The sequence below is a fragment of the Dendropsophus ebraccatus genome, chromosome 3 (assembly GCF_027789765.1).
Source record: "Dendropsophus ebraccatus isolate aDenEbr1 chromosome 3, aDenEbr1.pat, whole genome shotgun sequence".
Lineage (NCBI taxonomy): Eukaryota > Metazoa > Chordata > Amphibia > Anura > Hylidae > Dendropsophus > Dendropsophus ebraccatus.
The window spans coordinates 185,617,696-185,630,195 of NC_091456.1; the positions used below are offsets into that span (position 1 = coordinate 185,617,696).

General features: G+C 43.8%; 2 protein-coding genes across 6 annotated transcripts in view; one reads left to right on the forward strand and one right to left on the reverse strand.

Annotated features, from left to right (window-relative positions):
• LOC138786767 (zinc finger protein OZF-like) overlaps positions 1-12,500 on the forward strand; it is a 419,299-nt gene that overhangs the window by 339,926 nt on the left and 66,873 nt on the right. The gene's annotated exons all lie outside the window — the stretch shown is intronic.
• Positions 1-12,500, reverse strand: part of DDX4 (DEAD-box helicase 4) — an 88,637-nt gene that overhangs the window by 7,728 nt on the left and 68,409 nt on the right. For all 5 annotated transcript variants that reach the window (XM_069963700.1, XM_069963701.1, XM_069963697.1 and 2 more), the window contains 11 exons: positions 12,039-12,080; positions 11,392-11,439; positions 11,000-11,029; positions 10,482-10,624; positions 9,280-9,432; positions 8,080-8,234; positions 7,063-7,192; positions 3,292-3,458; positions 1,721-1,866; positions 751-850; positions 190-466 (listed from right to left, as the gene is read on the reverse strand). In XM_069963700.1, coding sequence (XP_069819801.1) covers positions 190-466; positions 751-850; positions 1,721-1,866; positions 3,292-3,458; positions 7,063-7,192; positions 8,080-8,234; positions 9,280-9,432; positions 10,482-10,624; positions 11,000-11,029; positions 11,392-11,439; positions 12,039-12,080 — 1,391 coding nt within the window. The remainder of the gene's footprint in view (positions 1-189; positions 467-750; positions 851-1,720; positions 1,867-3,291; positions 3,459-7,062; positions 7,193-8,079; positions 8,235-9,279; positions 9,433-10,481; positions 10,625-10,999; positions 11,030-11,391; positions 11,440-12,038; positions 12,081-12,500) is intronic.

Sequence of the window (12,500 nt, forward strand, 5' to 3'; positions counted from 1 at the left end):
ATCACATCTGCTATTAGTTCAGTATTAATACAACTGCAATAAATCCCTCTCTGTTTGCAAATTATCCAACAGTGATCGCTAGAACTAATGGCCACAATAGTAAATCAAGTAAATGAATTGCACCTCACCCAAAACCTCCGACAGGTTATATAAACCAAATGCTGCCCAACAATCGTATGTTCCACTTACATCAGCTAAGATTTTCACAAGGTCTTTGGCAACTTTCCCTTCATCGCTCCCATTCTTATCAAAAAAAGTAATGGCTTTTCCAGTGTTGCCACAACGACCTGTACGTCCAATTCTGTGAACGTATTCGTCAATATCGCCCGGAATGTCAAAATTTATCACATGAAGGACATTCTCGATATCCAATCCTCTGGCCGCGACGGAGGTGGCAACAATTACAGGACACTGTCCGGTACGGAAATCGCTCAGCGCCTTCTCCCTCTCTCTTTGTTCTCGGTCTCTAAAATAAACAAAAATTTCAACGTTTCTTGACCATGAAGATTTTTCGTTACAGATTCACATGGTAAGAAGCCAGAAGTGTCACGCAATGGTGCAGTCACTACTGGGCCACAACATAAAGGGGTTACATGGCTGGGAACAGAGGAAAGTGTGAAAAGAAATTTCAAGCAATGGTGGATAGATATTTAGACAATCCTAAAGAATTAGGCGCTTCCTGAGGATGTGTTTAAATTTCAAGTCAGCAATGGTAAATCTGTCCCGTGTCTCGAGACGTCCCCAACTTACCCGTGAATGCTTGTTGAGGGTATTTTTTCTTGACAGAGAAATGTAGCAATGAAATCCGCCATCTTTTTTGTATTCACAAACACCATTGTGCGCTCATGACCTACGACGTTTTACACAAATGTTAAACAAAAACAAAAATTAATGAATGATAAATTGTATGTCTGCCTTGTAATAAAAACAAAATAGACACAATAGGACTCAAAGGGGGGGGTCTTTCCTTTAAAATACAGATTAAAGGGATTAAGCGGTACCTCTACAACTTGATTTGGCACTATGTATAGAGAAAAGAGGATTTTTTACTCACCGTAAAATCTCTTTCTCGTAGTCTTCATTGGGGGACACAGCATGGTATCTGTGTCCCCCAATAAGACGCACGAGAAACTTTGCTGTACACTAGGGCAGTAGTAATGCATGTTTGCTACTGGAATAGGACACATAATTCGCCATTTAGTAATGTTTCTCCACCATCATTGGACTGTGGACTAGGTGTTGCAAAACCCCTTTAAGAGAGGCTTTAAAGTGGATGTTCAGCCAATACACTTATGTTCCATGCAGTGGAATGGGGGAGTGGGAAGAAAAAAAAAAAAGGACACATTCTATTTTTTTACCACTTAGCCCCACACCCTGGACATAAAGCATGCAAGAGTCCGGCCCGGACAACCTTAAAAGTTAGTCAATACAAAGGCTTAATGCACATTTCTACTTCACAACATTTTATACCCATACAATTCTCATTTAAAATTAAATACAGTTCCTCAAAATACAGTTCCTCAATCATACAACAGCAGAAATCAATGTTGGTATCTCCTAGGACTTTGACGCTGCGCCTTATTGCTTTTCAACATGAAATTCAAGCTCTTAAACTGGAAGTTGACAAGATCAAACCATCATGTAGATATCGACCACCCATATATCGACCACCCATATACCTAACAGCTATACAGAAGCAGAATCCAGAACCGTTACTGACCAATGTCGTTCAGGATTTCTAGCAGTTTTCCCCTCTTTCCAGTTCTTTCAACTTCGATGATGCGTTGTTCGACATCGCTGCATGCGCCACCAACTTGCCCGACCACCACAAACAGATAATCTGGTTTCAAAATCTCTCTAGCAAGACTGGAAAAAAAAACATTACAGGATTTTTACAAACTCAGAATTTGGACTAAAGCATTGGCTCTGATAGGTGGTAGCAGAGCAATACAGGGTTGAAGTGTCTTTTTTTTTATTTGTGCATCAATCAATAGTACAGGCAATTTTAAGAAACTTTGTAATTGGGTTTATTAGGCAAATAGGTCATTATCTGCATTCAAAAAGACTTTGCCCAGGTCCCCCCTCTCCCTCCTCGCTCTCATTCACTGCTCATTATCAGGAAATCTGGACTCTTTTACATGAGTCAGGCCCTGAGTAACCTATGGAAACAGGAGAGGGGAGATTAGTTGCCAGCAGAGAACAAAGGATTACACAGCGGGAGCTGTGTGAAAGCGGTATTCAAAGGTCAGAGAGATCAGTGCTGACTGTCAGAGGAGATAGCCCAGTGATGTAGCTGTAAATTAAAGGACAACTCCCGCGGGACCCCAAAAAAAAAAAAAAACACAGACACACACAGACACCATACTCACCATCTCTCCGGTGACGATCGCCACTCGATTCGCCCGCCGTCCGCCTCTCCGTCGCCGCCTTCCGCCATCCAGCGATGTCTCCAACTTCCGGGTCCAGGGGATGGAAAAGGCTGCCAGTGCGCTTGCGCACCGGCAGCCTTTTCATTGGCTGGAGCGCATCACATGGCTTCCAGCAAGCTCAGCCAATCAGGGCTGAGCAAGCTGGAAGCTATGTGATGCGCTCCAGCCAATGAAAAGGCTGCTGGTGCGCATGTGCACCAGCAGCCTTTTCATCCCCATTCACTTTGCATGAAGACGCCGAGGAGGAAGAAGACCCGGACCGCCCCTCGGCTCTGACGTAGTCGTCACCAGATGCCGCCCTGGAGAAGAGGACCGTGACGATCGTAATAGGTAATGTATACATTCCTTAACTTCCGGGGTGGGGGGTCGGGGGTCCGAAAGTGGGGGAAGGGGGCCAGGCCGGGTATTTAACCACATTACAAAGTTATATAACTTTGTAATGTGTGTTAAATGAGCAAAAAAAATTTTTTGTGGGAGTTGTCCTTTAACTCTTTGTTGTCCTGTTCTGGTGCCTCATCTCCCTCCACCCATCCCCTCTCCATAGAAAATCATGAAGACGGGGGAGAGCGTCAAACTGCTTTTTCATGATAAAAATGCATTTTTCGGCTAATAAATCCAATTACAAAGTTTCTTAAAAATGCCTGTACTATTGATTTCTGCAAAAAAAATTTATAAATAAAAAAAATTTAACGACAGTGACACTTTAAGCATTGCTACATTTCTGCTATATGCCAGCTTCAGCTGCGCAAACATAGAACAGATAGTAACTTCCTTCTGGGTCAGAAGTATGACAATACAGAACTAGTGACATGTGAAAGGCAATAAATGTTTGCCTAGTGCTGTACCAGAACCCACTGCTCACCTCTGTATGGGTGCAGGGAATGTGGCACTAAACATTAAGGTCTGTCTTTCTTCTTTGCTTGGCATTCCTGGACTTGATAACAACTTTCTTATATCATCCATAAAACCCATGTCCAGCATACGATCCGCTTCATCCAGTACGAGGTATTTCACTTTGCTCAAACCGATCTAAAGATAAATCTTAGAATCAGCTAAAGGCAAAAGCATCATCATCATCCAGTTACAGAATCCTCTTATCTAATGTAGTTGACTAGAAAAGCAATTACAATTTAAGAAAAATAATAAAATAAAAATACGATATTGTGACATGAAATTGACATTCAACGAAATTCTGTGAAATTTCTAAAAGGAAAAACAATCAACACCCCAAATGATCAGGGCAAGCTATGAGTGCTTCCCTCCCCCTTCTCGCTGCAAGAGATGGATTTTACAGTAAGGGCCGATTACACGGGACGATTATTGTGTGAAAAATCATATTGTTCGAATTTAAATGAGAATCGTTCTGTGTAATTGCAGGGATTGATCGTTAATTTAGATCTGAACCTAAAATTATTGTTAATCGTTCGCTGTAATTCCACATTCGTTCGCATTTTTTCACTAATTGTTCAGTGTAATTGCACGTTGTTCATTGTTTAGATCAGATGGAGGATCAGAGTAACGATCGTAGTAACGATCTTAAATAACGACCATCGTCCTGTGTAAGGGCCCTTTTACACAGAAAGATTATCTGACAGATTATCTACCAAAGATTTGAAGCCAAAGGCAGGACTGGATTTGAAAAGAGGAGAAATCTCAGGCTTTCCTTTATGACCTGGTCTCTGTTTAGTCCGTTCCTTGTTTTGGCTTCAAATCTTTGGCAGACAATCTGTCAAGATAATCTTTCTGTGTAAAAGGGCTAGGGTTTGGCGATATTGGCCTAAATCAATATCGCGGTTTATCGCATATGTAGCTGCGGTAACGATAATTGGACGATAACTGACACGCCCCCTTTGTAAGACACACCCCTTTTACAAGCCACACCCACTCGGCCGTGCCAAACTGGGGATAGTTTGTTTCAATAAAGTTAAAAAAAAGTACAGTAACTCAATGAGCAGCAACCCAAGCTAGGTACACACTACAGGACATGTATATACAGGTATACAGCTATGTGCACACTACAGGACATGTATATACAGGTATATAGCCATGTACTATAGGTACCCAGAGTATATATGATGGGTATATAGTATATACAGGTGACCGTACAGGGACGTACATTATAGGGGGCTGTAGATGGCACTGCACTGACACGCTGTAAAGATATCTATCTATTCCCTCTCTCTCTCATCTCTCTCTCTCTCCTATCTCTCTCTCCTATCTCTCTCTCTCTCCTATCTCTCTATCTCTCTCCTATCTATCTCCCTACCTATCCAGGGTGACAGATGCACATCCAAGGCTGAAGTAGAGGGTGCTGAACACAGAAAGGCCTTTTGCTGGGGATCCCAAAATACAAAGCAGCAAGAGTCCGCAGCACACCAGCATATAGTGAAGAGATAAGCATGCTTGAAAATGATTCTGGAGTGAATTGAAACGTCGTATCCTGCACCTTATTTGATGGAATGAACCACTCTTCACTACATGCTGGTGTGCTGCGGACTCTTGCTGCTTTATCTCTCTCTCTCTCTCCTATCTCTCTCTCTCTCTCTCCTATCTCTCTCTCTCTCTCTCTCCTATCTCTCTCTCTCTCTCTCTCCTATCTCTCTCTCTCTCTCTCTCTCCTATCTCTCTCTCTCTCTCTCTCTCCTATCTCTCTCTCTCTCTCTCTCTCTCTCTCTCTCTCCTATCTCTCTCTCTCTCTCTCCTATCTCTCTCTCTCCTATCTCTCCTATCTCTCTCTCTCTCTCTCTCTCCTATCTCTCTCTCTCTCTCTCTCTCCTATCTCTCTCTCTCTCTCTCTCTCCTATCTCTCTCTCTCTCTCTCCTATCTCTCTCTCTCTCTCCTATCTCTCTCTCTCTCTCTCTCTCCTATCTCTCTCTCTCTCTCTCCTATCTCTCTCTCTTATCTCTCTCTCTTATCTCTCTCTCTCTCCTATCTCTCTCTCTCCTCTCTCTCTCTCTCCTCTCTCTCTCTCTCCCCCCTATCTCTCTCTCCCCTATCTCTCTCCCCTATCTCTCTCTCCCCTCTCTCTCTCTCATCTCTCTCTCTCTCTCTCCCCTATCTCTCTCTCTCTCCTATCTCTCTCTCTCTCCTATCTCTCTCTCTCTCTCCTATCTCTATCTCTCTCTCCTATCTCTATCTCTCTCTCCTATCTCTATCTCTCTCTCCTATCTCTATCTCTCTCTCCTATCTCTATCTCTCTCTCCTATCTCTATCTCTCTCTCCTATCTCTATCTCTCTCTCCTATATCTATCTCTCTCTCCTATATCTATCTCTCTCTCCTATATCTATCTATCTCTCTCCTGTGTGTGCAGGGACGCCGGACGGGACAGGATCGGCGGGACGGGGGGAGGGCTGTGCACTCAGGAACATTCTCCCCTGGACCCTGCTGCTCCTCCACTTCCCGCGCGCACACCGGCGTCCCTGCACACACAGGACATTAACGTGCAGCGCTCGCCGGCCAGAGGAGAAGGGTGCTCGGACAGGACTGGTGCCGGTCCCCCAACTACCCCTCCCGGCGAGCGCTGCACGTTAATGTCCTGTGTGTGCAGGGACGCCGGACAGGACAGGGGGAGGGCGGGCGCTCAGACTGGACGGGTGCGGGGGGAGGGCTGTGCACTCGGGCATTCTCCCCTGGGCCCTGCTGCTCCTCCACCTCCCGCTCTGATTCCGGCGTCCCTGCACATAACGTGCAACACTCACGCCGGGCCACGACTGCGTGCAGGAGCTCTCTGGGAAATGCAAAATTACCTCAGATACCGTCCTGGCTAAGTTGAGGTCGGTTAACCGACGCCAGTGACGGTATCGGTATTTTTGCGGTATACCGCCCAGCCCTAAAAAAGGCCCCTAATATGGTGAACGATTTCGGGTTAACATTAAACAATCTCGCTTGCCATCGTTTAACGTTAAAAATCGCTCCATGTAATAGGACCCTAAGCCTGTCTCCTGCAGCAAGACAGGAAGAAGAGTGTTTAGCTGTTCTTCTGGCTCATTCTAACGAACAATAAGAGTTAGAACTAGGGCTGGGTTATTTCACAACCATCCAGGACTTTTAGGGTGCGTTCACACCTACAGGATCTGCAGCAGATTTGAAGTTGCAGGTTCAATGCAAAGTAACTCTGGGCCATCAAATCTGCTGCGGATCTGCTGCAGATTCAAATCCGCTGCATATCCTGTATGTGTGAACGCACCCTTAACGTGTTATACGTCAAGTGTTTCTTTAAAGTGACAAGATCACCAAGATTTTTTGAACAGCGTATATACACATATACGACAATGGTATATACTATACTATATGAGCGTAGATTTGATAGCTTGGTCCCGCAAAATAGTGAATGAGCAAATTAACAGTCCCTAATTTATTTATACATAAAACTAACATCAGCAACTATATATTCAAACACATTTATCCACTGCAATATAGCGTATTTGGCTCTTTGTAAGGGCCCCCTTTGGAATCCTTATACAATTTCCCCATGCTAAAATCCATAATCTTAAAGCAACCCATTAGCAAAGGAAGTGGCTTTAACAGTGCTATGAGATTATGGACGTGTGATCTTATTCCTTTCCATGTTGTGCGATACCCAATTATGTCCTGAACTGCAGATGTAATTTTGCCCAAATTGAATGCTATACCTTCTCCTTGTTAATAACATCCAGCAATCTTCCAGGTGTAGCACAAAGAATGTTGCAACCTTGAAATATCTGGCGTAAAGAATGAGATGTTTGTGTTCCTCCGTAGATCACAACTGGACGAACAATAGTTCTGTAAGGGGAAGAAAAACAAAAAGGGGGGAAAAAATTATATTAAGCGAAAAAATAAACCTCTGCTTAGGTGATGTGTACACTAGGCCAGTCCCCATCACACATCCTTGTTAGTGGCCAGGAAACAATCAGTACTTCTTCACAGTAATCAGTATTTACAGTCAGGAAGCCATCAGGAGCACTTTCAGGATTTTCAGATAAAAAAAAAAAAAAAAATTATGGCGGTCATAATTCCAGATTTTGCCGACGTGTTAAGGGAGCCTTAGTAATGTGCTATTAAAATACCGGACTCCCAACAAAGTGATTAAATTACCCAGGAGGACTGACTACCATGAATCCCCCAAAGCAAGTGAACCCCTCAGGGTATAATTTAGAGCCAGCAGGTGGATTATGTTCTTCAGCCTTCATAGTAATAGAGCAGAATCCGGTATTGACAGGTAAGAGAATGAAGGACTTACCAGGACTTAAATAGCTAAAGGAGCTGCAGAAAATTCAAACCTGGCACCAAAATATCGCGCCGCACTGCTTTCCCCACTTCCGGTATAGCAGGGGAATTCCTCCAGCAGCTGCATGATGTCATTAGTGTGCGAAAGCACGCATGCCAAAGTGTGCACATGCACAGGAAGCGCCACCGCCAGAGGATGCGACCAATGTGGGCTGCAGTAAGGAGGGACCAGAGTCCGCTCCATCGCCCTGTTTTCAGGACCAGTGACCGCACAGGATCACAGGTAACCTGTGTTCCTTGATCCTGTCAGGAACAGGAAAAACACTGATGGGGATTATGGGAAGTGCCCTTTTCGCCTCTGTTTTCTGTTCCTGATAGGGTCAATTCATTACACTGAACAAACCACAAACCAAAAGTTCCTCCAATGTTTTCATTACACGTACCCGTATGCAAACTTTCGGGCATCAAGGTAAATCTGATTGATCAGCTCTCTGGTAGGTGCTACAATTATAGCTTCTGGTTCCTGAAGGTCTTTAAACTGACTTGAGGCTACACCACTTTTCATCATATGAGCCAAAATAGGTAAAAGAAAAGCAGCCTAAGAAAAAACAAAACAGTAATTATTACATAGTGGAGATTTTCTTTGTTACTCAAAACTGGAGAACTGGTGTTCTCTCTTATTGCCTGCAGAATATACACAGAAACCTAGAATGAAACAGCATCAGTTTCTGACCTCCTCTCAGGAAGCAGAACCACAGCAGAGAGACTCAGCACAGGGATTTTATACTAAGTCTCTTACACTAGGCTCCGTTCATACTTGCTACCGTAGTTTGTAACAAAAGCATTGCCACATGGCTGGACTCACGTCTGGCAGGGCCAGATACATTATAACAGGTGATTTCCGCCGGGAAGGATAATAGTACATGAAATATTATTCCTCCAGTCTGCAGATCTACATCTGACTGCAAGCATTGCCTCCACTAGAAATAAGAACATTTACACATTTGTGAAGAGGGGTGAGGTACTCTGCTCTTTCCGTCGCTCCATAGGAATGAATAGAACAGCGGGTGCATGCCGACCAAGGGCTCTATCCATAACAGAGCCAGCAGGGTTCAATACAGAGATTACCGGGGGTCAGGGGATCCGGCCCCCTTGATCTCCTACCTTTCCCCTTTCCTGTGGATAGGGGAAATGTTAATTTTTCCCGGAATACTCCTTTAATATAGTTGTAACTCGTATGACTAACCCATGTTATATATTTATGTTATGGCATGTATGCCACCTAGGTTACTGACTCGTGATGATGATTATAGGATTACACTGCAATTCATCATGTGACCTTACTACATTTCAATTTAACTTATTAATTAAATTTATGTCTATTAAAAGTGCACTATGGTAGATAGGCTGTTTATAGACAGATGTGGTGTTTTCTTTGTAACTGCACAAGTTGCAGAACAGATTTAAAATTCAAGCAATCGAAGCAAGCGCCAGGGTCCCTGTGTTAGCTTGTCATCCCCTAGGGTAAAGGCACAACAAGCTGCCCGCCGAGGTACATCTGCCAGGACATCTCCAATCCCCCTGCAAGGATGGAGCTCGCCCACCTCGCCTGCACTCTATTCACTCTTTAGCCGAGTACTTACAGTTTTTCCAGATCCAGTCTGGGCACAGGCCATCAAGTCACGACCCGCCATTATAATAGGAATGCTGTGCTTCTGTATTGGTGTCAGCTTCACATAACCCGCCCTATAGACGTTTTTTGTTAGTGTCTCGCTGAGATCAGCATCTTCAAATGACTAAAAGGGCAAAACAGCCATATAAATTTTAAAGAATAAACTTCACAGTACTTTATTAAATGGCTAATGAGCGCTGATATTTAGGTCTTTGTTATAGAATTACATTTTTATAATACAGATGGTAAAATGGAAAATGGAAAAGGAAATGGAAACACATTCCCTTTAAGGAGGTCTGTACAATTTTAACACACTGAACATGTCGACTGCCTTAGAGGAATTTTTAGAGGGTTGTTTTTTTTGCAAAAATCGATAGTCCAGGCGATTTTAAGAAACTTTGTAATTTGTTTATATTAGGCAAATATGCCATTATCCGCATTCCTTTCCCCCAGGTCCCCCCCCCCCCTCCTCTCTCTCTCTCTCATTCACTGCTCATTATCAGGAAATTGTGTCTTGTTGCATCAGACATGCCCCTGTCTATTCTATGGAGAGTGGGGAGGGAGATTAGTCACCAGCAGAGAACAAAGGATTACAAAGCGGGAGCTTTGTGAAAGCTAGTATTCAGAGGTCAGTGCTGACTTCAGAGGAGATAGCCCGGATATATTTGAAAATGAACTTTGTTGTCCTGTTTTGGTGCCTCATCTCCCTCCACCCCTCTCCGTAGAGAACAATGAAGACAGGGGGGAGAGCTTCAAACTGCTTTTCTCAAGATAAAAATGCATTTTTCAGCTAATAAACCCAATTACAAAGTTTCTTAAAATCGCCTGTACTAAAAAACTAAAATTAAACAGGTACACTTTAACAATACCTTCTATGTTGGCCATGTAATTTGCATGACGGATCCAAACATTGAAAGCCCAGGAGGCAGACTCTCTGCATTAAGTGACCCTGTATATTGACAGCCTTCCTGGCTCCTTCTCTCAGCTATGACTGGCAGTTCTAGTGCTCACCTATCTGTACATTAGGGGTTTTAATCATAGCTGAGAAGCAGAGCCAGGGAACCTCAATGTACAGAGTAGCATTCAGGACAGCTGACATGTAACGTTAATACACACGTGACAGAACAAAAGTTTAGAGTAATTTAATTTAAAATAAAAACATTTGACACTAACCAGTATTGCAGGTGGCGCATCGGCTCCAGACACATCAACAAGGATATCATCATACTTATCAAAATTAATACCAGTCTGGTAATGCTTAAAGATATCATCTTCATTGTCAGATGGGGGAGGGGGGACATAGGTCACTTTGGGTCCTAAAGAGAAAAGGGACCATTACAGAGTGTGAACAGCAACAAAGGATCACAACTTTATCACATGAAAAACACATGTCCAGCTGGCTGTGTTCTATGACGTGACAGAGGAACAGAGTGATTCATACAAGATCTGGGGAAAAGCACAAAAGGTTTTGTACACCAGAAAAACATGTTTTTTTTTTGTTTTTTTTTAATACTAAAATGGCACCACCCCCAGTCCACAGGCTGCGGCTGGTATTACAGCTTAGTCGGAAGAATGCTGTGATGCTGCATTTGTAAGCAGCTGGCCATGTTTTCTTTCTATCACTTGGTTTACCAAAGAAAAGTGACATCAAAATGTCAAAGCCCCCCCCCCCAAAAAAAAACAACACATACCAGTCTCTTCTCTTGCAAGGTCATCCTGACCTAAGGAAACAAAACAATTTTCATTATGAGATTAACACAGAATAGACAAAATTGCAAACACGCTATGGGTACAAACACACACACCGTATACACAGCATATTTTCTCCTGCGGTACGCAGCAGTTTTGATCTAAATAGCTGAACACAGCATCAAATCTGCACCATCAAATCTGCTGCAGATCTGCGTATACGGTGTGTGTGTGTTTGTACCCTAAAGCAGAGACTCTTAACATTTTAGGTTTTTTACAGCATTTGATATTAAATAGAAGATATTAGTTTTATATTAAAATTAGTGTGGTTCTGTGACAGAAGCTATGAAACTTACTAAACAAACATCCATGACAGTCAAACCCACAGTATTACCTTTTCCAGAATCAAAACCAACATCTTCATTCCTCCCTCTGTAGCCGCCTGAAAAGGAGGATTAACACGTTACAATTTTACTAATTCTTCTCTGAAAATATTTCAAAGCTTTTGTGACAGTCAGTGAATACAGAGGACAATATAGACAGAAAGCAGGCTATTACACAAGCATCACCAGGGGGGTAAACCATTCTGCACAAGCTGACCCCATATCACTCACTATCCTGAGCAGCTAATCTCCCTGCTGTATGTAACTGTGCAGCTACACTCAAGTCAACAGTGGTACAGTGTTCATAGTAGCTGCCTCTTTATTTAGGCAGCTACCGCCCCTCTAATAATAATCAATACAGCAGGCCAGATTGGGGCTATGAGGGCGAGCAGTGCTACTGTCTTACTACTGACTGCATCAAAACGGCGATGAGGAGGAAGGTGAGAGGCATACCTTCCTCCTCGGTGTCTTCTGTGCAATAGGGGGCTATAAACAGTTTAGATTTGTCATCCCTTTTAACAAGGAGTGTTTCTAGAATCTTTCGGCAGACAATTGGCTCATGTAGAAGTGTCTTGCTATAAAAGGATTCACAGGAATAGTGCACAATCTGGGGATTAGGGATACATTTGCAAGCACAAAAAAAAACAAAAAACCTTACCTCTTTGGCCAAAGCCTCTTCTGTTTTCAGAACCACCTCCACCTAAAAGCAAAGAGGAATGACATTTCTTGCCTGAGAGTTCTCGCTATTGAGATTAAGTTTTAATCAAGCAGCTAAAACAAAAATGGGGAATAACCCCGACCCGGGGGGGGGGGGGAGGAGGTGTTGAGAGAGAATAACCCCGACCCCAGGGTGGGAATAACCCCGACCCCAGGGTGGGAATAACCCCGACCCCAGGGTGGGAATAACCCCGACCCCAGGGTGGGAATAACCCCGACCCCAGGGTGGGAATAACCCCGACCCCAGGGTGGGAATAACCCCGACCCCAGGGTGGGAATAACCCCGACCCCAGGGTGGGAATAACCCCGACCCCAGGGTGGGAATAACCCCGACCCCAGGGTGGGAATAACCCCAACCCCAGGGTGGGAATAACCCCAACCCCAGGGTGGGAATAACCCCAAC